Raw genomic sequence first — 27,282 nt, 5'->3', positions numbered from 1 at the left:
TAATATATTGTGTTGAATGTACTTTCACAAAGACCTCTGTTTTCTTATTACATTCATAGTACCACATCCTTATCCACAAAATACTGAATATTATAGGTGTCCATCAGTGTTATATGAGTTTAGGAATATGTTTTTTATTTTCCCACCATTGATTTCTTGAATATGCACCCCTTCCGCATTTCTGTGTGAACTGTGAATGTAGCAATATGCGTCCCCTTAAGTATTATACTCGGTCTTAATAATTCAAAAGTTTAGGTTCTATCTTTATGATATAGGTCTGACAGCTACTTCGAAAGCCTTAAAAAAACCCGGAAAAATCGTAGAAACTAACTACAGAGACTAGGGTTTAGTTTATTCTTAACAACACAGTAATCTAAATGTGTGAGAAATTTCATTAATGAACAGTTAGTAATATAAAAGACATTTGCAAATATAGAGGCATCTAAAACAGGTCAAAAATACTAGTATATTCATGTGCAGTAAAAAAATAAAATGAAAATCTTCTAAAACTTGTAACTTATAAAGAATAAATGATTTTTCACATTACCACGCCGAAAATACATATTTATTAAAGACAGAAAACTGCAATCTGCTTAATTTGTTTTGACTGGACATTTTACAGAATAGCGACAGTAGATGTTGCAGGGCTTTTAGAAAATAATGTGGGTTTTTTACACCATCTTGCAATCCCCATTAGGATCTTACGACATCAAACGTTGATTAATTCTGAATTTTCTTGCTTGTACTTATTTTTGCACATTTTAATGGGGAATATGATACTAAATTGGGCAGATAAACAGTGATTCATTTTCTCCATTTAAAAACGAGGTTATCTCCATTTTATCATTGTATTTGTATACTTTGAACGTAGTATTTCTAAATATAGTGATAATGTGATTTCTTACGACAACCATGTTATTGTAACTTCCTTGTTGTTTTAATAGCACACAGAGTGAAGTGATACAATATTTAACATGTTTCAATTTAACGTCATTGTTTGATCCTGCCGACAGTTTGGTTAATTGATTAATTAATTCAGGTAGCAGCGAGCTGAAAGTGAAGTAAAAGGCAAGGTATGCTTTTGTTTGTTCGGGTTTCTTTACAAGAAATGAAAGTGAAACTTACTCTACATTTCTCTAATTCATCAGGTTTCGTTAATTCAGTAGTAATTTAAAATGTTTATTGTATTTCAGATGAAGTTATTGTACTATTTAATTGACCTGTCAAAACATGTTTCAGGATTTCATGTTAATCTTATACAGGCTCGAATAGAATATAATGAAAGCCGGGTCCATGTTTTGACAGGTTTAATAAATTGTACAATAAAAATCAGATAAATAGAAAACTTTCAGCGTAGATCTACTTTGTATCTTACTAAATACAGGAATAGAACGTGTACATATCGTGTTATGTACACCGGGACGGTACCCGGTATGTAAACGGGTATAAAATTACAACAGCTTAACCTCTTTAAACCAAACATAATACAAACGATGTATTTCAGTACAGTCCGAGCTCTGTAGTACATATTTCAGCAAAATGACGAGTTCCTCAGACGAGAATTATAAAAATATAAAACATCCAGATGATGTAGACAGCCTTAGTTTAGACGAAGTTTCTTTATGGTTAGAATGGAAAGGAATCCCCTACGAACATCTAGAGAACTTGGAGGAGATGCAGGAGCTTATAAGGCACCATCTGGAGACACCTGACAGCAACGAAGAACATGCAAAGACAAATGATACATCACATGATGTGTCAAAGGTATTTAAACGACTGTCATATACCTAATTCAGGGACTTCATATATGATGAATAAGTTCGTTTAAATATAAATATCTTGTAAAGGTCTTTTACGTAGGGCTAATAATCATGTAGAATCTGTGTTGTCAACCAATCACTATCAAATCAAATCTTACAGTATCGTGTATAAAATTAGATATAATTAATACATGTATAAAAATAACGTATTTTTCTCTGAATTTGATGCCTTCCGTTGAGAATAGTACAAATGAATTCTTGAATAAATATCAAATCAGTATTATTTTTAGTTTGAATTTATCCAATTTATTGTTTTATCATTAAATAAATTTCTTAAATATATGCATGAAAGTTTTTTTGCAAAATGGGCATGATTTTAAATTACAGAGTCAAGTGCTGTTGGAGGAAATATTGGCTAAAGACAAGAAAATGAAAGAAGAGCTATCGGAGGTATATCTAGAATTGATCAAGTTTATGAATACAGTTGGTGACGATCTGCGATCAGTCATGGAGCAAATTCATGGTGACTTTGACGAAAAGCTTGCTACTTATGATAGGGAACTTGTAAACAATGAATGCCCTATTGTTGTTGCCGGTACGTTCTGCTGCTCTTTATATCATTTTTGTCTCTTACATTTAGCTAATATATGCAGCGAGTCTTTTTCTCAGAACTGTTGATTCTTTATGCATTCTTTTGTCTTGTTATGCCAAAAGATATAAAAATGATGTAAATGTATTTGAATCTGTTGTTCATCTTTACATCGGAATAGGTGGTCAAAAACGTGATTCACACTTTTCATTTTTTTGTATTGTATGAGGTACAAACACATGTGAGTAAAACATTATATATATATATGTAATATTCACATCTCATTAGAATATAAGAAACTCTTGGACATACATCCACTTGCCCCTTGGGGTTTCGGTCCTCACTCGGGGCATTGAATTCTTCATGTGAGGAAGCCATCCAGCTGGTTTACGCAAGGTCGTTGGTTCTACCAAGGTATCCACTCATACTGAAATTATGCAAGGAGGGGCACATTGGGTCTTCCTCCACCATCAAAGCTGGAAAGTCGCCATATGACCTATAATTGTGTCGCCAATAAAATAAATAAATAAATTGACATACATCAATTTCAAATGTACATTACACGAAAACAAACAAAAAAGATAACACATAATGCATGACAAAACTGTTGTACTATGTATCTCCTACCTCGTTCCCCTTCAAGTTAATCCGCGAATATTTAATTTAGGAAAACGTTTTATCATATTTCAGGGGAAACTAGCGCCGGTAAGAGCAGTTTGTTGAACCTCATACTTGGTACCGATGTACTACCCCATTCCCTTCTCTGTGCCACTTCAACCATATGTCGTCTGCATAATAGCAAAAGCAAGAAGTTTGAAATTATTACAAACGAAAATGAAATAATTCCAATAGAAGTGAATAATGAAAACCCGGAAAAAGAAGAGGAACTTTTAAAGGAAAAATTGAAACCTTATGTGAGCAGCACAGAAAGTCGAGAAGAGCATAAATATAAGCAAGTTGAGATTTACTGGCCTATACCATTGTTACAGGTTTGTAGTCATTTTTTTTTACTAAAACAGGTTTAATTTTGTATTTAAAAATTGTTCATGCAAAACTGGTACTAGTAAAACTGGTACTAGTACTTGATATGCATGTTCCACATTTGAGCCGTGCCATGGGAAAACCAACATAATGGCTTTGCGACCAGCATGGATCCAGACCAGCCTGCGCTAACGGTTTCTTTAATTGCAATAGCATTTGAAAACGAACAGCATGGGTCCTGACCAGACTGTGCGAATGTGCAGACTGGTCTGGATCCATGCTAGTCGCAAAGCCACTATGTTTGTTTTCTCATGGCGCGGCTCATTTGTGTTTCTTGTTTTATTTTGTTTTCCAAAACAAAAAAAGTTTGTCAGGTCAAGACAAAATGTCTTTGCATACTAACTTTATAAACACCCCCTCTACTACTAAACAAAAATTGAACAAACAGTTAATCAATATCTCATTAAAACATTTGGATATTTTTAGGTTACACTTTCAGCTTTGCTTTGCCTTAGCTGTCTGGGTGTTTTGCTTTTGCTGTGTAAGAAAGCATCTACTAGTACACATGAACGCGTACAGTGTTGTATTGTTTCGCTTTTAGGATGAAGGTGCTTTTTTGAAAAGTGATCTTTGCCTGTATATATCTTATATGTTTTCATATCTTTCTTAGGACCGAGTAACCATTGTCGACACACCAGGGGTGGGAGAAAGCGATGAAATATCGAAGAGATTGTTTGAGTATCTACCTAATGCTGTTGCATTCATTTACGTCATCAACAGTGCTAACTCTGGAGGCATTCAGGAGGACCGGGTAAGTACTAACCCTTATCTTGCTAAATTTCTATAATGGAATTGTTCATCTTCTACTTTGGAAAGTACCATTAACTGTTAAAAGCGGTGCTTACCAAAAAGATACTGGCTCAATATGAAACAGTGCAGATCATGATCAGATTGCACGGATGTGCAAGCTGATCTTGATCTACACTGGTCGCAAAGGCATAACCAATCGTGTCAAGCATGATAAGGACTTTACAGATGTTTTGTTAGCTATGTGGATAGTATCAAATAACAAAAAGGTTTACTAGATTTGTTTGTTAGGCTTTTACATTTTGAATATGAAATAAAGTCTATTAAGAATATCCCCTGAAAGCAACAAAAAAAAAAACAAAAAAAAACAAGAGCTCGTCGAACACGAAATGCCCCCCTTGATGCATTCAGTAATTGCGCAAGGAACAAAAATTATATGTTCAATGTAAACAAAAGTTCTACCATTCTGGTTTAATCTGACCTTGACCTTTAACCTAACAAGAGATTACAGAGTGATCTTGGCGCCATCCACTGAGCCATTTTTGAATGTTCCAAATTTGAAAACTAGCTCAAGGTCAAAATCAAGTTCAAATTTCATTTCGGTACAAAACAATGTGTATGTGGTTCAAATCTGAAAGCTGTGGCTTGAGAAATGTGAAAGCAGGTCACTAGATCAATTTCAAGGTCAAAATTCATTTCGGTAGACAGAACTATGCATCTGCTTCAAATTTGGAGGCTGTAGCTTGAGAAATGTGAAAGTAGGTAATAGGTAAAAATCAATGTCAACTTTCAATTCAGAACACAAAAATATACATGCGGTCCAAATTTGAAGCCTGTACCTTCAGAATGTGAAAGTAAGTCACTAGGTCAATCTCAAGATCAAAGTTCATTTCGGTACACAAAACTATGCATAGGGTTCAAATTTGAAGGCTGTAGCTTGAGAAATGTGAAAGTAGGTCACTAGGTCAAAATCAAGGTCAAATTTTATTTCGGAACACAAAACTATGCAAGTGGTCCAAATTTGAAGCCTGTACCTTCAGAAATGTGGAAGTAGGTCACTAGGTCAATCTCAAGATCAAAGTTCATTTCAGTACACAAAACTATGCTTGTGGTTCAAACTTGAAGGCTGTAGCTTGAGAAATGTGAAAGTATGTCACTAGGTCAAAATCAAGGTCAAATTTTATTTTGGAACACAGAACTATGCATGTGGTCCAAATTTGAAGCCTGTACCTTCAGAAATGTGAAAGTAGGTCACTAGGTCAATAACAAGGTCAAAGTTTTTTTCAGTACACAAACCTATGCATGTGGTCCAAATTTGAAGGCTGTAGCTACAGAAATGTAAAAGTAGGTCACTAGGTCAAGATCAAGGTCAACTCATGTCAAGGTTCATCTTGCCACTCAAAACTATACATGTGGTCCAAATTTGAATGATGTAAGTTATGGACATGAAGATTCTGAGTTTTTCCGTATATAAGTCTATATGAACCATATGACCCCTGAGGCGGGGCCATATTTGACCCTAACGGGATAATTTGAACAAACTTGGTAGAGAACCACTAGATGATGCTACATTACAAAATATCAAAGCCATAGTCTTTGTGGTTTGGACAAGAAGATTTTCAAAGTTTTTTCCCTATAGATATAAGTCTATGTAAACCATGTGACCCCAGGGCGGAGCCATTTTTGACCCTAGGGGAATAATTTGAACAATCTTAGTAGAGGACCACTAGATGATGTCATATACAAAATATCAAAGCCCTAGGCCCTGTGTTTTTAGACAAGAGGTTTTTCAAAGTTTTTTCCTATATAAGTCTATATAAACTATGTGACCCCTGGGGTGGGGCAATATTTGACCCCAGGGAAATAATCTGAACAATCTTGGTAGAGGACCACTAGATTTTGCTACATACCAAATATCAAAGCCCTAGGTCTTGGACAAGAAAATCAGAAACCGTTTAACTGTTCCTGGCCAATATGACCTTGACCTTTGACCTAATGACCTCATGACCTCAAAATCAATTGGGGTTATCTGCTGGTCATGGCCAGCCTAACCATCAATTTTCCTGACACTAGGCCCAAGCGTTCTTGAGTTATTGCCCGGAAACCATTTTACTAATCCTGGTCACTGTGACCTTGACCTTTGACATACTGACCTCAAAATCAATAGGGGTCATCTGCTGGTCATGACCGACCTCCCTATAAACTTTCGTGACCCTAGGCCTAAGCGTTCTTTAGTTATCATCCGGAAACTGTTTTTCTGTTCAGGGTCACTGTGACCTTGACCTTTAACATACTGACCTCAAAATCAATAGGAGTCATCTGCTGGTCATGACTAACCTCCGCATCAACTTTCGTCACCCTAGGCCTAAGCCTTCTTGAGTTATCATCCGGAAACCGTTTTAAAGTTCAGGGTCACTGTGACCTTGACCTTTGACGTACAAACCTCAAAATCAATAGGGGTCATCTGCTGGTCATGACCAACCTTCCTATCAACTTTCATGATCCTAGGCCCAAGTGTTCTTGAGTTATCATCCGGAAACCGTTTTACTATTCAGGGTCACTATGACCTTGACCTTTGACATACAGACCTCAAAATCAATAGGGGTCATCTGCTGGTAATGACCAACCTCACTATCAACTTTCATGATCCTAGGCCCAAGCGTTCTTGAGTTATCATCCGGAAACGGATTGGTCTACATTCCGACCGACCGACCGACAGACATCTGCAAAACAATATACCCTTCCTTCTTCGAAGTGGGGCATAAAAAACAAATAGGCTCGTTTCGATTGAGTCTATTCATGTTATGTCATGAAGAGTGCAACACCCCTCATGCCCCTATAGCATCGGCTAAAGCGGAATTCTATTACACACATATGTTGAATTGACTCCAAGATCCCAAAAGACCAGAAAATATAACAATATTGAGTCCAAGTACGGGGAGACTGTTTACAGCAATTGACAGAATATCTGGAGGATGGAATATCTTCGTTTAAGCATATTTACAATTGGTTTAGCCAAATAATATGGTAAAATACTTCTTTGTTAACGGCGAAAATGTTTTGGTTTTTTTTCACCATGAAGCATCTTATTATGAGACACAAATAAAATTCTTAAATTTAAGCTCGAATATATGAAGCAAATGGAGAGTTATCCTAACAGCCAAGGTGTTAAAAACAAATAACTGTTATGCCTAGCATTTAATTGTGAATGTAACGATACAAATACGGGTTGATTACTTTATATATCAGATTTATAAGGACTTAGTTTGTTTAAAGTAAGTATCTGAAAATGAACTATTTTAGTAAAGGATGCGTATTAGTATCTTTAAAATTGTTGTCCTTATCACAGTCCACATAATCAAGACACAAGGGCTATAACTCTCGCACTAGTAGCTCATGAATTATGCCTCTTTTTTAACATAGAATTTCATGTTAAATGTTTTGATGCACCTTTACTTTATACCTGTTATTACTGAACGAATTTGAATTTGAAATTAATTTAGTTGTTATGTATCATCATTGACCTCAAATGACTTAAGGTCCATAACTCCGACTCAAATATTTCATCACTTTTACATGAATTTGAGATTTTTTCTGCCCTTTTGCTCAATTTATGCTATTTCTAAATGTATTTGATTCAGATTTAAAATAATTGTTCCACATCATATGATAAAATGTGTGTAACTCTACAACAAATATTTCTTAAATTATGTTCGTTTCATACTTAGAAATCATGGTTAACACTTTGATGCACTTTAACTCCTTCTGTCTTATTACTTAATGGATTTCCGTTTCCCAGATCATAGTCCGCATTGGGGGTATTAACCGCTCCCCTAGTTTCCTCAGATACGCTGCACTATACTGTAAAGCATCATAACAGTATAGAGTGCTGCCCCCTTTGATAGCTCTTGTATATAAGTTATTAACTTTATTACCAGCTTCTACAAATCTTAAATGAGCAAAACAGATGGCAAATAGAGGGACGACTGACTACGTTTGATTATAATTCAACGATTTTCGTCTGCAACAAGTGGGATATCGTGGAGAAAAGACACGAGGAAGACAAAGTGTGGAAAGACACCGAAGCCAAGTTGCAAAACGCTCTCCCGAACTTTCCTTTAAATCAAGTTTTCAGAATGAGTGTTACTGAGGTATATTATATCATTATGTTACTAAACCACAAACTATTGTAGAATTTAAACCATAATGTCATTCAAAGCTAATCACATAGCATACTGAGGTATATCTTGTTATGTTAAGAAACCACAAAGTACTGTAGAATTTAAACCTTAATGTCATTCATAGATAATCACATAGCATACTGAGGTATATCTTATTATGTTACTAAACCACAAACTATTGTAGAATTTAAACCATAATGTCATTCAAAGCTAATCATATAGCATACTGAGGTATATCTTATTATGTTACTAAACCACTAGCTATTGTAGAATTTAAACCTTAATGTCATTCATAGATAATCACATAGCATACTGAGGTTTATCTTATTATGTTACTAAACCACAAACTATTGTAGAATTTAAACCATAATGTCATTCAAAGCTAATCACATATCATACTGAGGTATATCTTGTTATGTTAAGAAACCACAAAGTACTGTAGAATTTAAACCTTAATGTCATTCATAGATAATCACATATCATACTGAGGTTTATCTTATTATGTTATTAAACCACAAACTATTGTAGAATTTAAACCATAATGTCATTCATAGATAATCACATAGCATACTGAGGTATATCTTATTATGTTACTAAATCACAGACCAGTGTAGAATTAAAACCATAAATGATGTCATTCAAAGATAATTGCATAGCATACTCAGATGTTTGCGAGTTCAAATTGCCTTTGTTCCAAAATTCATACATGATATACTTCTATTTTCTTCGACTAATATGCTCTATTTCGTTACATGAATATATACAGCTGATGATAAATCATATTTATATGTTTAGATAACTCTGACATACACAAAACTTTTTAAAAATTAAAAGAAATTTTAAAGTGAAGTTATAATGATTTCAGGCTGAAAGGTATAAAAAGTCTCGTATGGGTCTTACAGAAAAATTCAGAAGTCTACTGGATGGTGTAGAAAAATTAGTTCCAGCTAGCTTACATGCAAAGATTGGAAGACATTTTCAGTAAGTAAAACTTGACATGTGAACAAGTATTCAGACATTAATGATACAAACAGTAGTTGTCTTGCATCTGTTATGATATTTATGGAGAGGGTGACTAGTGACTGAATAACTTGCTACTGATCGCTTTCTAGCCGAAACATCGCTTGGGATAATTCTTTCTGTGGCTCTACCAAGGTGCATCGCTTGATACCTAAAAGGGTATCTGAAATAGACATTTAATCTTGAAAAATGCCTTTTGAGCACTGTTTCAGTTCGACTGACAGTATTTTGCAATTTACTAAACTAATTATTCAATGGATGAGATCGTTCATCATATTTATCCCAGCTATTGATGTAAATGCACAACAGTGCAGATTATTGCATTAGATTTAATTCATTTTAACAAATTTAGTGCCATTCCATACAGATACAGTAATGTAAATTTCTCTTCAAAGTTTCAAAATTAATCCAGCTGATGGCTAATATTTTGAGCAAATGTGACCCGGTCTCCACAGTATCTTTGAAAGGTCTTAGGACATTTATTCTAAAATGGATGCAATATGAATGTGTTTACACTTAACGAGTGTGATAACTTTAACATTTTATTTTAGATTTCTAGAGATGTTCCTGCAGCAGCTTCAGTCTAAAATCATGTCAAGAATAAACCATGCTAAGAAATCAGAAGAAGAAAAGAATAAACTATATGAAGATGTTGTCAGGCGGTTGAACAGGCTCAATGCGGACTCGGACAGGGTCAATATTTATTTTCAATAACACATACTAAGGGAAGCATTTTCTAAAGAGCAAAATGAATGTTGGACATACTGCATTTGTTAAACAATATTACTTTTGCATAATTTTTTTAAAAAATACAGCGAAAAACTCGTAATGCCGTGTACAATATTTGAACTCTAACTTTATTTGTTCTCAGTTCCATTTAAGTTATGGGTTCTTTATGAATGTTCTTCTTATTTAGGTCATACTAGTTATTAAGGTCGACTGTTGTGAAGAATCAAGCTTATTTGAACCATCATCGCGTCCGCTGCCGGGAAAAACCAGTAATGGTGTCATATGAGAAGGCGTGATCGTGACCCCAACCGGGATCGAACCAACGATCCCAGTGTTGAGCGGCCGTCAGAATAACCACTAGACCAACGCCCTCCTATAAATGTGTTCGAATTAAAAAAAAACATATAATTTTCCTAGGAACTGTTACAACGACACATTCATGTATACATAAAGTCAGCTGTAGGAAGTAGCTACTACAGGTTTTGATTAATATGAGGAAGAAATTTTATAAACCGAAAATGTAATTAAAAGTTTTAGAGTTAATAAATCAACTTGGTTTGTATTACAAGATATACGAGACAATTTGTAATCTAAACACAGGTTAAAGATGGTCTACTAAACACAGCAAAGGCAGAATGTCAGCAGATGGTAAATAAACTACATGAATATCTTCAAAGCGGTGACGTCAAGGAACGCTTGCTTTCTTGGCGGGAAGACGATGCCCCAGATATTGAAGCAGAAGACTTTGAAGTTACTAAATTTAAAGCGGATGGTATCATTGTTGGAAGAATCTTGAAGATGTTGAAAGATTGGGAAGAAGAAAATAAACTTGTGAAAGTGGCATCTGAACGGTTGACCAAGATGTTCAAAGAAGAATGCCAGATTATATCGAAGGATTACACGGATGTAAATGTAGTTGTTGAGGGTATGGTAGACGAGGACCTTCCATTAGCGCTTGGTATGTTAAATATACATTTGCATAGTTTAAAGTCTAATGTTTCATGAATCTTTAACTGTGTAGCTAACAACTGCTCCCGACACCTGTCTTACTACATGCATTTCTCATACAAATCACATACTAGTTAGTATTAACTGAGATTTTACGAACTTAAGTACAGTAAATATTAAGCGAAAAGCTAGAACTAGCCGCGGCCGTAGTAGATATAAAATCTGCAGCTAGTCAGTTGGCTGAAAGGGATCATATCTACAACTCCAACATTCTCCAACTGTGTTAAGTAATAACAACATAACATTAAACGCATTTTGTTCTATCATGTTTGCTTTTGTATAAACATTTTAACTAAACTAAGTTCTTTGTACTTAAACAAGCAATAGCATGTCTTATTCATAATTTATTTCTGCTCTGTTTACAGGTATAGCGCCTTCTGGCAAACCAAATGATGCATTATTTACAAAGAGTGAAAAGGTTATTTTAGCGGTAGCAGCTCCGCTTTGGGTACCATTAGTAACTGCTGCCTCTCTGCTCTTCTTACCTGTGGGAGTTGGTATGTTCATTAAGGAAACAATTAAAGCCGGGAAGCAAAGGAGAGATTATAGGGAAAACAAAGTAAAATATATGAAAGAATGGACTATGAAGATAATGGAATCGGCTTTCACAGAGGAAAATGTTGGCTCATTTATATTTGGTGTTTATTTTGGCAATTTCGAGAAGAAAATCGTTGAACTCTGCGAAGAATTTATCCCACAGCAAATTGCTGCCGACCAAAAGCAAGTGAATATTATTGCCAATGATAGAAGAACGTCCCATCAGATCCTCTCAGAGTTTCAACCATTACTTTATCAACTGAAGATGATTATGGGAAAACTGAGATATTACGAATTGAAATATATGGCAAAAGATATGATTGAGCAATCTGATTTGCATATAGAAAAAGAAATAGGCAGAGGAAATTTCTCCGATGTGTATCTCGCCACCTGGACAAATGGCGATAGAAAAGAGAGAGTGGCAATGAAGGTACTGCGAAGAAAACTGAAAGGTGCCGATATGGTATCACAGCTTGAGGAAGTGGAATGTCTAAGGTTAGTCTGTACACTTTGCACGGATTAGTATATTTTTCTCGTTTATCTGATGCATTACATATGAAATGTTATGTATGTTCAAGTATTACATATTTTCATACGGTCATTTTCACTTCAAAGTAAGCCGCAATAAAACAGAATAATTATGTCTTTCTTTTATTTTTTATAGGAAATTCCGTCATACGAATATTGTGAAGATTTATGGTGTTTGTTATACCAATGACAGCACCGATTCCGTAGACAATCGGCTGACAATGGTGCTGGAATTCTGCGACAAGAGTTTGGAAGACATCGCTTTTAATGATGAAAAGTTACAGTGCAAGTAAGGAAAAACAAAATGAGCCGCACCATGAGAAAACCAACATAGTGCGTTTGCGACCAGCATGGATCCAGACCAGCCTGTGCATCCACGCAGTCTGGACAGGATCCATCCTGGTCGCTAATGGTTTCTCTAATTGCAAGAGGCTTTGAAAGTGAACAGCATGGATCCTTACCAGACTGCGTGGATGCGCAGGCTGATCTGGATCCATGCTGGTCGCAAACGCACTCTGTTGGTTTTCTCATGCTGCGGCTCAAATTAGTTTTATAATAATCAGTAACACTGTAATGCACATCATCGATTTACCCCCCCCCCCCCCCACGCCCAGTATAATGATGAGTTTAAGCAGTGTAATACTGAACTTCGTTTCAGACTTAAATTTGATGTTCATGTTAACTGTAAATCACAGTTTATTGCGTTGTAAGTGAAATGAACTATATTTTTTGTTTGAAAAGAAATTGCAAGCTGTAAACAAGTTTTGATTTCAATTTTAGGAATTTTAAATCAATACCTGAGAGATACGAGGCATTCACGTTTTATGTCACGATGGCAACAGGTGTCTGTGATGGATTGACAGAAATGCATCAGAAGGGCTACTTACACAGAGATCTCAAGTTGTCAAATGTCTTAGTACGTAAATAAAAGTTTTAGTTATCATCATCTTCTCATATGAGTTTTCAGTTTTTGCAAATAAATCTAGAATCTATATAGTTGTATGCCTCAATATAATATCGATTCACTCAAAACGAACTTCTAGTTTAGACAGCAAACGCTAATGGCGACAAGAAATTACATTGGAAATCTAAACCGCCATTTTTGGAAATTTGGTAAGCTGTAAAAGATCGTTAAAGTTCTTTAACTTTTTTTTAAGTTTTATCAATAAAATCCATGAAAATGTCCTTTGGCAAGGATAGAACGCAGCCAAACAACATAATAGCAGCCTCGGTTTGATTGGGTCTGTTCATGAGAGTTTATGAAATGTACAACACTCCTCACGCCCGCTAGCAGCGGCTTAAGCGGAATTCTACATAGTAAAAAATAATGTTCTCCGTGATCCCAAAGCACCAAAAATATAACAACATTCACTTTGCCGATATTTTTCTTAGTTTTTCCACATCAAATCGAAGTTGAGGTAAATATTTGGAGCACTGTAGGCGGGCATTATTCAATTCTTAAGCTTTTTTAGCTCACCTGAGCCAAAGGCTCATGCTGAGCTTTTGTGACCGCTCAATATCCGTCGTCCGTCGTGCGTCGTATGTCCGTCAACATTTTCTAAAAAAATCTTCATCTTGAAAACCACTCGGCAGAATTACATTAAACGTCACAGGAATGATCCTTGTGTGGCCCCCTTTCAAAATTATTCAAAGAATTGAATTCCATGCAGAACCCTGGTTGCCATGGCAACCGAAAGGAAAAACTTTAAAAAATCTTCTTGTCCAAAACCACTGGGCCTAGGACTTTGCTATCTGGTATGTAGTATCATCTAGTGGTTCTCTACCAAGATTGTTCAAATTATCCCCTTAGGATCAAATATGGCCCGCCCCGGGGGTCACATGGTTTATATAGACATATAGTGAAAACTTTAAAAATCTTCTTGTCCAAAACCACACGGCCTAGGGCTTTGATATTTGGTACGTAGCATTATCTAGTGGTCCTCTACCAAGCTTGTTCAAATTATCTCCCTATGATCAAATATGGTCCCTCCCCGGGGGTCACATGGTTTATATAGACATATAGTGAAAACTTTGAAAATCTTCTTGTACAAAACCACACGGCCTAGGGCTTTGATATTTGGTACGTAGCATTATCTAGTGGTCCTCTACCAAGATTGTTCAAATTTCCCCCCAGGGTCAAAAATGGCCCCGCCCCGGGGGTCCCGAGTTTTACATAGACATAGATAAAAATCTTCTTGTCTGAAACCACAAGACATAGGCCATTGGTATTTGTAGCATTGTCCTATGGTCCTTAACCAAAATTGTTCAAATTGTACCCCTTGGGTGAAGAGGCCCTGCCCTTGGGGAACTCAAGTTTTCTATAAACTTATATAGGAAAAAAAATCAAAAGTCTTCTTGACTGAAACCACAAGACTTAGGCTTTTGATATTTGGTATGATGCATTGCCTAATAGTCCTCTATCAAAATTGTTCAAATTATACCCCTGGTGTTAATAGAGGCCCCGCCCCGGGGTCACTTAGTTATTATATGAGTTTTATAGGAAAAAATACTTTAAAAGTATCTGATCCTATTTCCAAGACTGTTTAATTATTATTAGCTGATGACCCTAAGTAATATGATGTCACTTGACTGTGACCTTGACCTACTGACCTACCTTTTTTATTCTTTAAGATACAACCTTGAAATTTGGATGACATACACAGTTTTGCACACCGATCGTAAAACTGAATTTCATTGACAATGAATGTGACCTACTGACTTTCTCAGTATTTTAGCATCAGTGTCACATTTGAAACATGTAGCTCATATTACTCAGGTGAGCAATCCAGGGTCATCTTGACCCTCTTGTATACATGTATAATTATTTATACTGAAACTTCTTGTGAGTCTGTATTAGGCCATTACTCGACATCTTTCGTGTACAGCGTGTGTCGCAGTTTAATTGTATGAGATTTAATGTATATTTCGTTGTAAAGTTTTCTTCGTTGCTTTAAGGTGACTTTTTATTTTTACTCAGGTGAAAAACAACATAGCGAAACTGTGTGACTTGGGATTCGCTAGGATGGAGGTAGCAGTAACTGGGACATTTGTTGGGACGATGACTCACATGTCACCGGAACTTCTTAAACACGAGAATTACACCTTTAGTTCCGACATATACAGTCTTGCAATTCTACTCTGGGAATTATGGTATGGTCATTACGCATACACAGAGTCAGATTATGACGGTCTGAAAACTTTTCAGCTACTGGACGCTATCAAATTAGGACAACGACCAAAGTTAACATGGAAGTTTCGTCCAACAAATGAACTGTCCGATGTGATAAAAGCCTGTTGGAATGGCGACCATTTAAAGCGGCCATCGGCATCTGAAGTAGGAGAGAGACTTAGAAAGATGTATCGTCAATACCACAACGAAGCAGAGTAAAGTTATATAGGTTAAGAATGATACGACGCCGACGCCTAGAGTTTAAAATGATTGTCAAATTTAAAACGTCGATAAATTGAGCAATTTAGCTTCTATAAAACAAATATGTTAACGTTTAAGGTAGTAGACCTTTAATGACCATCGGCAAATTACGTATTTTGCATATGTTACTTCGGCATTCTCCGGCGTTTACGGAAAATCACGTGGACGTTTCGCTATAGTTACATCTGAAGAATGCCGAATTGAGTAACGATGGAATGTAATACCACAAAAATTGCCGACTGCCATTGTGGGTCCATCACCTTAAATTTTGAAAGAGAAAAAATAGAGGATTCTGTACAGAGTAACTTTTCTGAACATATTTAATACTATGCATGATTATAGTGTAAAGGGAAAATTCTACAATACTACATTAGTACAATTTGAAGTCTACATTTGGGAGATAGAAAATATGTTGATACAATACGTTACTTATCCTTGAAAAGAAATCATTCTAAAGTGTTCACCAGGGCGAATATTTATCAAATACAAAGGAGATTCTTAATTCACAGTTAAATTTTGTAAACAAAAGTTTTACCATTTCTTGCTACAAGTCGTATCCAGTATGGTGACTTAAGCATTTACGTTGTGATGCTGATGTGACTAGATGCTATATTACAACGGCAGGCCATGTATTTGCCGCCACACTATACATATACACGGTTGATAAAATTACAGCATGAGCATTGATCAAGTTTAAGCATTAAAGGGTCAGTTCTCCGTATCGAGTTCATCTTATAGCGCTGTTTAATTGATCACGTGATCAAATGTTTAATTGATCAGAAAATAAAACTGTGCATTTATGACAATCAATGGAATTTAATTATTATTGAAAACCTGCAAGACGTAATCATCCTAGTAATGGTAATGCTGTTCTCGTCTGTTTGTTTTTAAAGTTTTTAACAAAACGGATTGTCTAAATTGATTTATTTTAAACCATGACAAATAATGCCTATTACAGTAATTTTAGTTCTGTATTAAAACAATAAAAAGCTATGCTCCTGTTCCATTTCTTATATTACCACAAACTCACACTTCCCAGTGTTTCTATTAGGCCAGTATTTTCATTTTCTTCAAAAAGTTATTGCCGACTATTTCTCTTGCTGGAAAGTACCAATACACGTTTATTTTTGTTCGAGGTCACATCACCAACTTCATTTCGCGAACTGTATTTCTAATATCACCCATATGTCTTTTGGAGTAATAAGTTTAGTTCATTAGATTCATGTTAGTAATTGAAATTATTACTATTAGTCCGAAATAACTTAGTAAACAAAGAAAGAATTTCAATATTTACCTAATAAGTATATATTTTAACTGGTCATTTCATTTATGCTGTTGGCAATATCACAGTTTGGAATTGAAAAGTATGTTCCACTAATCTTCTCATTCAGTTTCGTAAACATTTGCTTTTAAAAGAGTGCAATCTTATTTTGACCCGGTAATGCAGTTGTTCCAACTTTAACGTCTTATTCATCTTCTCATTAATATTTTCACTGTAGTTATTTTTTTAATTTGATTCATTATCATGATTACGAAACCACATACTTTGCCTAAGGAATTACATGAATATGAGAAGAATGGTAAAAAACAAATAGTTTCGTTTACCCAAGTTCTTTAGAAACACAAGTTTGTAGAAATATTGATACCTGCCTTTTCCTATATTGTTTGCGCTACTAAAGTACTTTGCATTTCTTCAGATTGTTGAAATTTCACGATATCTATCAAAGAGAAATGTAAAGTTCGAAATAATATTGAAAGCAAAAGAAATTATTGGCTTTTAGCTCACGCTTTTAGGATTGTAGGATGCCCTTCGACCGCCCGTCGCTCGTCCATAATGTTCTTTGAAGATCATCTAAACCATTTAACCAGCTTCAACCAATGTTAACAGCGATTGTCCCCTTCCAGATACCTTCAAAACCAGGTCATCTATGCAGAATTCTGATTGCCATGGTTACCAGTTGGAAAAGCTTCAAAAAGTTTTTACTCAAAAACTGCTGGTCTGATTTTGAAATGATTTCTTGTGTGGCACTGTCCGTCAAATAATTCCATTTCATTAAAAAAAACAAGACTGCTAGGGTGTGTCTTGTTTCCCCTTCATTGCTATAAGGAAAACTTCGAAAATCTTCTGTGAAACCAATATTCCAGTTTCAAAATATTTTCACGGCAATGTATTGTAGTGACCACCAACTTCCTTTAATCCATTTTGTTTCGTTAAAAATACAGCCGCCGGTGATGGGGCTTGTTTCTGTGTATAGAATTAGGAAAACTTAGAAGCCATATTGATTTGTTAAAAGCATGGCCGTCGGGAACGGGGATAATTTCTTTACATGGCTATTTAGGAAACTTCAGAAGTCGTCTCCTGTGAAACTGCTGGCCCAAATTCAATATAAAATTTCAAACAAATTTCCTTTGGGCGACCCTTTACCATATCATTTTAAGCTCCCACCAACATCCCCAACCTGTCCGCCACCACCTTACGATTTTTACTCTCAGTTTCTTGGGTTTTTTTATATCGTTTCTGGTATCACGTCGTAACCTTCCCTCACACTTACTACATCCCACAGTTCCCGCCAAAAAGGTTTTTATTTTTTCTTTATATTTTGATATTTTCTTTTAGTATCCTGTGGCATTACCACTTCTCCAACGCCCAAACCCTTATCCACAAACACATGACCTGCCCATGTTTATTTAGTGGAAACTTGACAGGAAATACCGGTCCTATTTCTTGTTTTACCCTCTGCAAGCAAGCTGTGAAACTTAGGTCAGCGAGGTAGGGCCATCATAACTCTCTTGTCAAATACATGCACTTTAATATTTAAGGAAGAATATTTACTAAACTAAATTGTAAAATATTTAATTTCTAAAAGGGACCTAACACCATGCAATGAACATTTTTGATCCTTTAATACATATCTAGAGTAAAAAAAATGCCAAAATGTTCTTTAAATGGGACTGAACAACCGGGTGTACTTTTATCAAAATTAGATATTACGAACTATCAGTTAAACTGCCGATTTCTTGACACGAAAAAGAACAAAGATAGATCTGGGTGTTTCAAATACTTTTCAAACGCATTTTTGAAAATACTCAAATTAATTCTCGTTTTCAACATGTCTCTTTATGTAATACTTTTACATAATGTGCTCAACCTAATATTGTTTGAAGATTTGTTTTCTTGTTTATATAATTTATTGGTCATTAACACAATAAAGTTTTTAATATTTATGGGTTACTGACATTGTAAGATCTTTATCGGTTTTGAAATGCAGACATAATTCTAATTATAACAGTTTATTTACAATATATTTAAGAAAATCACAACATTCCATTGATGCAAAAATGAAATATAGCCTTAAATTTGATCACTATCTTAATAAAGGAAAAACGGACCACTTGATTAATATGCAGGAAGATGATCTATTTGTGCTAGATGTTCAGAACGATTGGAGAGGAAACATATTGATCGTGTGCGTATCTTCTTTTGTTCGATTAATAATGTGAAGAGAATGATCGCTACTGTGTACTTTACATTGTCTTAAATGCTTAAATTATTTATATCTTAATCTATTCGCACGTCGTTCGGCGTTTTAATTGTTTCAATCCTTCTTTTGATATTTATATAGGTGAAGATTTGCTAGTTTAATGGTGAACAATCACGACAGTTGTGTTTCTGTCACTTACTGCGATTTCCGTTACAAAGTTATACGCTCGAATTTTATGTTTTCAACTGAATTTATATTCTTACCCCCAGCATGAAAATATCTAATTACAGGTTGTAACTTTTTAACAGTAGAAACATAATTTACCTGCGGATATGGGTACACCGGTGTCTAAAACTGATAAATTTTCAGTATCGGATAACACCTCTGGAACTCTGAATGAAAAAGATAAAAAGGAAACAACTGGCATACTTCACAATGATGAAAGGACAGAACAGGAAAAATCTGTAAGATACTTTTTTATTTTATTTCATAAAATTGTTACTTTTTTTTCATTCGCATATTCTGTTAAGTAGATTTTGTGAACTTTTTATTCTGAAAATGTATACTTCGGATATGTAGCTTTCATCACACCAACTAAAACCAATGCTACGGATTATGCGAATCAAACGTTTGTAAAATTAGATTTCAATTAAGTTTGAAGTTGCACGTGCGTAATGTTTTGATAAATATTTATATAACCTAATTCTGATGTATTGTCTGTAAAGTATATTATTTACACACAGGACGGGTCGAGTAGAGACATACCAAAATCCCCAGGAAAGAAAAATGATGTAACGCAAATGTTATGTGCAGCAGACGATGACGACATTGATGAACAAGAGTGGGGAGATATTTATAAAAGACTGAAAACAAACTGCAATAACGATCTTCATATTTTAAACACAAGGTTCAACAGAAATGATATACAAACGTACCCTGATGGCAGTGTAAGGGCAACTGGTCCAATCTTTACATCAACTGTTGCTGAGAGACCCACGAGAATTAATTCTGCCAATTACAATCCGCATGCTGTAGTATACGAAAGAGATAAATCTAGAATTAAAACAGCTATAGGCAGAAACACAGAAATTATGGAGGACGAATCTTCAGATGAAAATGAAAATTCCGAATTGAGAGCTAAATCGATTGGCACCAAAGGTATATACGAACTTGGTCCTTTGCAGCATGGACTAGGGTCGGTGCAATCAAAAGAAGAGGATAGAGCAAATTCAAACTACACAGAAGACAACTTTGATTTAACTAAAAATTCTAAACCTGAGAAGATAAAGGAACACCTTATGTTCCCTGAGGGGAATGGACTTCTGTTTCAAACTCAAACTTGTCTTGATATTCCAAACGACAATAGACGAGTTCAGTCTCCGACTCCAAAATCTGCTGAAAATGATGGTATCATTTGTGATGATGACGATATAGATCCCTTCGAGGGATTAGACATACCCAGACAGCGAGTTTATTCTTTTGGTTCAGCTTCGATATATTCGGTGAAAGAAATATCTGATGACTTGTACCAACAGTACAGGACAGAGATTAAAAACTGCATTCGCAGTTACGGATTCTTTGAAGCGTTCCCATCACCTTCCATTGTGAGTGAAGCCCAAAAGATATACAGACGATTGGACATTCCCTCCCCGGTTGACGAGGATGGCAATGTTCTTCCGCATCCACCTAAGATCACAAAGAGCGAATATCTCGCGACAGAAACAAACGCATTAGAAGAAGCCCGGGAGAAAATACAAAATGTAAGTATACTGTTTATAAATTATTTTAATGAGCGCACACATATGATTTTCCTTCCGGTTTTGCCAGTTTATGTGCTTGTATAAACATATGTTTAAAGTACTGTAGCTGATGAATGGAACTTAGAACAATTAGCTTACTTTAAGGAGTTTTAACCAGGTGCCCACCCGTGTTGAAATAATGCCCGAAGGGGCACCTGGGGTTTTCCTCCACCATTGAAAGCTGGAAAGTCGTCATATTACCAATAATTGTGTCGATGTACCGTTAAACCCTACTATAAGTTTACTTTAAAGTTTATATGGCATCATAAAACTCAAATGCAGCTGTTGAAAAAAAAATAAACGACTTAAATAAGTTAATTAAACAAATTATTGTCTATATTTTAGCATAGATAAAAAAATACACTAATCATAATATGTAGTCTATTCGAGCAATCTGTAAAACAAATAATTTCGCTTTATTAGATAAAATACAAAATTATACTCAAATGTCTAATTGTAGATGCCAGAGTCTCTTCTGCTAGATGGTGAAACTGTTGATATTGTCCATTATCTGTGTGACGGGTTAGACGACGACATGCGGAAACTGACTATGCTATCGACCTGGATAGTTTTCTGGCAGTTTCAGAGATACGGTAGTCAAAATAACAAGCCAGAAACACAAGACGAGTGTTGCAGACAATTTAGAACAATGTGCAAGTAAGCCCCAATTCTGAAATCATAACGTGTAACATGGTATCAGCGATGTTAAACAAGAAAAACACTAAATTGTTTTACTTCGGACTTTGATATTACAGACAAAATAGATATTATCATTTGCTACCACAGTATTCAGGCCTTACACGGTTCCTAAATGTGAACTGTAGATTCCTCCTGGCATGCTTCATTAATTTAGGCGATTAATAATTTGAATTTGTTTTGTGGAAAACTTTTATTTCATAATATGATTTCGTTTCCTCACATGTTATTCTGTTCTTTGATCAACCACTATCTAAAACTAGTAATTTTGTTTCATTATCTTTTATAGATTTGCTCGAATTAAAACAAAGCTTGTTAAAGGAATTATTCGCGGGCCAAGCTACGTACCAGGAGATGATCCGAACCTTAATCATGGAAACTGGTTGGCAGTTATGATTAATTACGTATGGCTTTTGGTGGACCCGTTCATACATCAAGATACACTAGCAGAAAATGCTGAAACTTACCAGTCTCCAATGGCAGAAATTGACGAGAACTTGTTTGATCACGTTGAACAGATGTTTCAAGATCCTGAAGATTTTATTTTCAGTCATTATCCAGATGAAGAATACTGGCAATTACTGGCGAGACCTGTTACGAAGGCAGAGCTTCCTGACTTAGCAGTGTTGCGACCGGGTTTCTTTGCTTTTGGCATGACGGTTTCAAACAGTCCGAAGGCAGTAATTGTTGTCAAGACCGCTGAAACGGTCATTTCATTAGCATTTCACGAAGAAAGTATGCTACAATTCAAGTGTTGCTTTCAAATTTGCGACTACTCGATGTCATCAGCTCGTGCGCGAACATATGTGTTTTTGGAGACCATACTGAAAAGCCATAAGATTAAAGTGCGTGTAAGATTCCCAAAGACGGGTTCCTATATTCTTGATATAGCTGGCTCTCCAGATGGTCACTTATGGCAGAATGTTATCTCTTATAAACTTGTATATGAGGGTGAACACTTTTCTAAGCCATTCCCAGCTAATCCAAGAGAAGAATGGGGTCCGGGGTTAGACACGTTCAAATTGGGATTGACGCCACTTTTGTATCATTCTGGAGAAATACTAATGCAAAATGGTGTCATCCAGATTGCCTTCCATGATGAAAAAAGATTAAAGTTTGAGCATGTGATGTTTAAAGAAGATGTTCACATAAATCCAGACGCTCTGAAAGTTAGCATACTGAAAGACAGAAACAACGACGTCATTTTTGTTGTGGATATTGACACCAAAGTAACAGGTTTGTTCACATTGCAGCTGTCGGCTAGAGCGGATCCAAGGGCAGAGTTCACGAATTTTTGTAACTATCTGATAAGTAAAGAGAAAAAAGTGGTCATCCCAAAACTAAAATTTAGTGATAAAAGTTTCAGTACTGATGAAAAAGACCCGTTGCACGCGCCGGAGAATGGGAAACTGCATTTAACTGTCGGTACCACCGGTTTGATACAGCTGACGGTAGAACTGAAACTACATGACAGACAAGAACTCAATTTGTCAGATCATGCAATGCACTGGATAGATGAAAACTCTGGTTATATTGATCTCAATTTCCCAAGAAATGGTAAATACACTCTCAAGGTGCTGGGAAGAGAGGTCAACAAAGGTCGCTTTCGAACGATCAGAGAGGACACAATACAGGTCAGCGTCCCATCAGAGAAATGGTCGTGCTTTCCAAAGGTTGGAAGCAGTTGGAATTCCTGGTACAAAATCGAATCTCCACTTTCACATCACCTTGAAGAGAAAGAAGATATAACATTTAAAGTAAATGTTAAGAACGCACTCGATGTGGCTGTAGTGTCTGCCAACGGATGGTACCATCTAGACCGTGTAGGTGAAAGCTGGCTATGGGTTGGGCAGGTGTGGACTGGTCCAAAATCAACTAGATGTCGTCTGCTAGCGAGATTTGACATCGGTTCTGACAAATGGTCTGATCTTCTTTTGTTCAAGGTAAGATATAGATGTGCACCGGGCAAAAGTGTGATGATGTTTCCTAATTCTTCTTCGGCTAAAATATCAATGAAAAATCTAATTTTTATATCCGGTGAAATAAATTCTGTTTCATGCGCCGTGTGTACAATTTGCTACATGATTGACTCATTGATGGTTTTTACTTTCGATAATATTTCTGTCCAACACAGCATCTTGTGCTTTATTAGACAAAGTCTATGTATTGCAGATAATTAATAATTTATTTCAGATAATGTCTGAGGAAGATTTTGAAAGAATGGAAGAACGTCAGAACTCGGCCAGGGAAAAGGCCTATAACCAAAAGACAGTAGAAAATAACTGACGCACTGTATTTCGAATGCCTTGACCAAAGAGTGGCATGTCGTTGCTTTGTGGGATGAGTGTTTTCGACAGCTTGGGATAGCACTTGAACTAAGCGTTTGATTGTTGGTGTGATAACATAAGAGAGACCGGTACATGCTGTATTTTATTTTCAAAGCAAAGTCTGCGGTATTGCCTACTGTAAATTACTCATAGACGCGAAATTGATACAACGTGACCTCACGAGATGTTCAAAATGCATAATTAGCTATTGTAATTTTGTTATGTTTACCAATTCGTCTAACATTATTGTGCCCACCAATCGTGTCGACACTATGTGCTTTTCTTCAATAATGCGAATTTTAAGGTATACTATTCCGTGATAACTTTCCATATAGAGGCATCGATAATGAATTAACAAAATCTGACAAACAACTGTCTGTCGTGTTATCGTGATCGCCTGATTGAATATTTCACAACGTTCCAAAGTTAACAATAGCGGAAATTTGTGTCATGTTTGATATTAGCCGTTAACTGAATTCTATGGCTGCATAGGAATATCTTGTCTCAAATCCAATCGTTAGAAAAAAATTGTGCATCTATTACATGTATCATGTTTTATCTTTTGATTACTCTGTTTAGCTTCGAAAACTTCCCTTGCTCTTTTATAATATTACATGGTTTTCTTAAGAATCTGATAAATAATACCTTCAGATTTAGCTGAAAAGACATACTAGTACGTTAATATATCGAACTGACTGACTTTTATAAGGGCTTGGATGTGATTTATTACCGGGCGTGTATACATATCAATTATTCTATATCTGCATTTGTAAAACATTCATTAAAGTTTAAATGCATCTAAAAATTGATTAAAATAAAACATTAATTGCATCTTCTCTTTAGCGCCAGTTTTGTCATGTGCAATATCTTATACATTGATGTATTAATTAGTTAATAAAGTATTGCATTGTCTAGAGTTTGTTGTAATCATTTTTTGCACAGATGCAAAGATTGTGGAGACCTAATTGCATACTTATTCCAATAATTCTGTAAATATGCAAATATCGCAAGGAACATTGCCGTCAGGATATTGCCGTTAGAACATTTCCGTAAGGGTAATATGGATCCCGCTTCGCATATGCACAACTAGGCTTGGTATTTGATTTTTGATTTGATTTAAACATATTTTATTCCTTCCTTTTTTATGACAACATATACAATGTACATATACAGATCATATACAAAACATTCTAAGAAAGGTAAAAGGGTTGGACCACAAGTTCATATGACATTAGTAGTTCGGTCAGTTCCCGATGGTATATTTAAAGGAAAATTTATATTATTGATTGCATTGTATGCTTATGAAAAAAAAAGTGATAAAAAATGTAACTGGAAGAGTACGAAGCTAAGCGAAATGAATAACAACAATGTTGAAGAATAAGTAGTAATGAATTAAGTGTAGAAATGAACAGAAAGCGAGATAGATGGAAAGATAGGAAGAGGGAGAGTCCGAAGTCCTTGGTCATAACTGGGGAAGTTACAATTGCGTTAAGGTAATAATATAATAATTTGGCACCAATCAGATATCTTAACGAAAACGATTTGTATGTTTGATATATTTTTGTACTTCTAAAAATATTAGTTAATTTTCTTCTTCAGTATAATTTTCACCACCAAACAAAAGAGTACGCGTATTCAGTGGATGAAAAATACGTGTGGCGTTAAAAAGCTGTATTCTTTGTAAAACATAATATCTGCATTTAAAGAGAAAATGTTCAGCACCTTCAATAGCATGACCGCAATCACATGCAGCATCGTCTCTCAAATGATTTCTAAATAAATTGCATTTATTACGCATTTCAGCATGGAAAACCCAGTACAGCCTTTCGCCAATACAAAAATATGTCGGTACAAAAGGAGGTTTATATTTTAGTTTAAGTTTTAATTTAAAAATACCAATTGTGGATGAATTTCCTATATCGGATTCTAAATCGTTCTACAGTAGGCTTGGTACTGATAATAATTACAAGGTTTGATGGAAAACTGGCAAACAATTGCTGAGAAATATCCCAGACAGACGACAGACAGACAGACCGGAATCCAGTATCTGGCGGTATAATTATAAGAATAAAATTGCAAGATGCCAATGAAAGGACACTACAGACCATGTTTAGTGAATAAAGAAGTCATTTACATTTTTTTCTATTTTTAGCACTGCTGGCGTCTCAAGTGGACAAAGCAAAATTATTAGAACAAACTTAAAGGAGGTCCAAATAGGCATGCTACAGATCATGTTTGATAAAGTTCCATCCTGTGGTTCACGAGGAGTTGTTTAAAGGTTTTACTATTTTAGACCACTTGAACAAACTTGAGAGAGGTCCATGCATGGATACCACAGACCAAGCTTGTTGTAATTCTAACTAATAGTTTCAAACAAGAGGGACATGATGACCCTATATCGTTCACCTGCATAAAATTTGCCTTGGAATCATCAAGATAAACATTCTGACCGAGTTTCATGATGATAGGGTCATAAATGTGGCCTCTTAGTGTTAACATGCTTTTCCTTTAATGTGAGTGGTGGCCTATTTTTTGACCCCACATGACCCAGTTTCGAACTTGGCCTTGGAATCATCAAGATAAACATTCTAACCAAGTTTCATGAAGATAGGGTCATAAATATGACCTCTAGTGTTTACAAGCTTTTCCTTGGATTTGAGGTGACCTAGTTATTGAGCCCACATGACCCAGTTTCGATTTTGGCCTAGGAATCATCAAGACAAACATTCTGACTAAGTTTCATGAAGATATGGTCATAAATGCAGCCTCTAAGTGTTAACCAGCTTTTCCTTTCATTTGACCTGCTGACCTAGTTTTTAACCCCACATAAGGTTTCGAATCTGGCCTAGGAATCATCAAGATAAATATTCTATCCAAGTTTCATGAAGATAGGGTCATAAATGTGGCCTCTACAGTGTTTACAAGCTTTTCCTTTAATTTGACCGGGTGACCTAGTTTTTGACCCCATATGACCCAGTTTCGAACTTGGCCTAGGAATCATCAAGATAAACATTCTAACCAAGTTTCATGAAGATACGGTCATTAATGTGTCCCTAAGGTGATAACAAGTCTTTCCTTTGAATTGACCTGGTAACCTTATAAATGTTTTTGACCCCATATGACCCAGTTTCTAATCTGGCCTAGAGATCATCAGGATAAAAAAATTCTTTGCAAGTTTGTATTAAATCAAAGCATTAATGAAACCTCTGTACAGCTGAGGCCCAAAATAGAAATTTTCTCCCTTTCAGGGGCAGTAACTCTTGAAACAATGATGGAATCTAGCCAGTTTTAAAAAGGATACAAAATCTTATTGTGACTTAGTTGTGTGTGTGGTTAAAATCGAATGTAAAATGTCACTTCTATCGTGTTCACAAGGTAAAAATGAACAAATTTTGGATCTTTCAGGTG

At 35.6% G+C, this 27,282-nt stretch overlaps 2 protein-coding genes across 4 annotated transcripts; both read left to right on the top strand.

Moving 5' to 3' along the window:
* Positions 1-882: 882 nt before the first annotated feature.
* LOC123524064 (dual serine/threonine and tyrosine protein kinase-like) lies at positions 883-16,573 on the top strand. 3 transcript variants are annotated; one of them, XM_045301954.2, is made up of 13 exons: positions 883-1,068; positions 1,536-1,764; positions 2,148-2,355; positions 3,040-3,338; positions 4,001-4,141; positions 8,076-8,288; positions 9,184-9,299; positions 9,890-10,031; positions 10,668-11,025; positions 11,441-12,107; positions 12,277-12,429; positions 12,921-13,056; positions 15,118-16,573. In XM_045301954.2, exons 2-13 carry the CDS (start codon positions 1,540-1,542, stop codon positions 15,526-15,528), a joined length of 3,069 nt encoding a protein of 1,022 aa, XP_045157889.1. In that variant the 5' UTR covers positions 883-1,068; positions 1,536-1,539; the 3' UTR covers positions 15,529-16,573. The 3 variants fall into 3 exon arrangements, with proteins under 3 accessions (XP_045157889.1, XP_045157887.1, XP_045157888.1); XM_045301952.2 differs by having other exon boundaries at positions 883-1,073; XM_045301953.2 differs by having other exon boundaries at positions 883-1,073; positions 1,505-1,764.
* A 127-nt stretch (positions 16,574-16,700) lies between these two features.
* On the top strand, positions 16,701-24,780 carry LOC123524063 (uncharacterized). The gene is made up of 6 exons (XM_053539261.1): positions 16,701-19,037; positions 19,343-19,516; positions 19,796-20,812; positions 21,312-21,508; positions 21,837-23,490; positions 23,741-24,780. Exons 2-6 carry the CDS (start codon positions 19,385-19,387, stop codon positions 23,831-23,833), a joined length of 3,093 nt encoding a protein of 1,030 aa, XP_053395236.1. The 5' UTR covers positions 16,701-19,037; positions 19,343-19,384; the 3' UTR covers positions 23,834-24,780.
* The last annotated feature ends 2,502 nt before the right edge of the window (positions 24,781-27,282 follow it).

Source organism: Mercenaria mercenaria, chromosome 3 (genome assembly GCF_021730395.1).
Source record: "Mercenaria mercenaria strain notata chromosome 3, MADL_Memer_1, whole genome shotgun sequence".
In the NCBI taxonomy this organism is placed as follows: domain Eukaryota; kingdom Metazoa; phylum Mollusca; class Bivalvia; order Venerida; family Veneridae; genus Mercenaria; species Mercenaria mercenaria.
The sequence above is the reverse complement of the archived record's forward strand: the minus strand, read 5'-3'. Positions and strand labels throughout refer to the sequence as shown.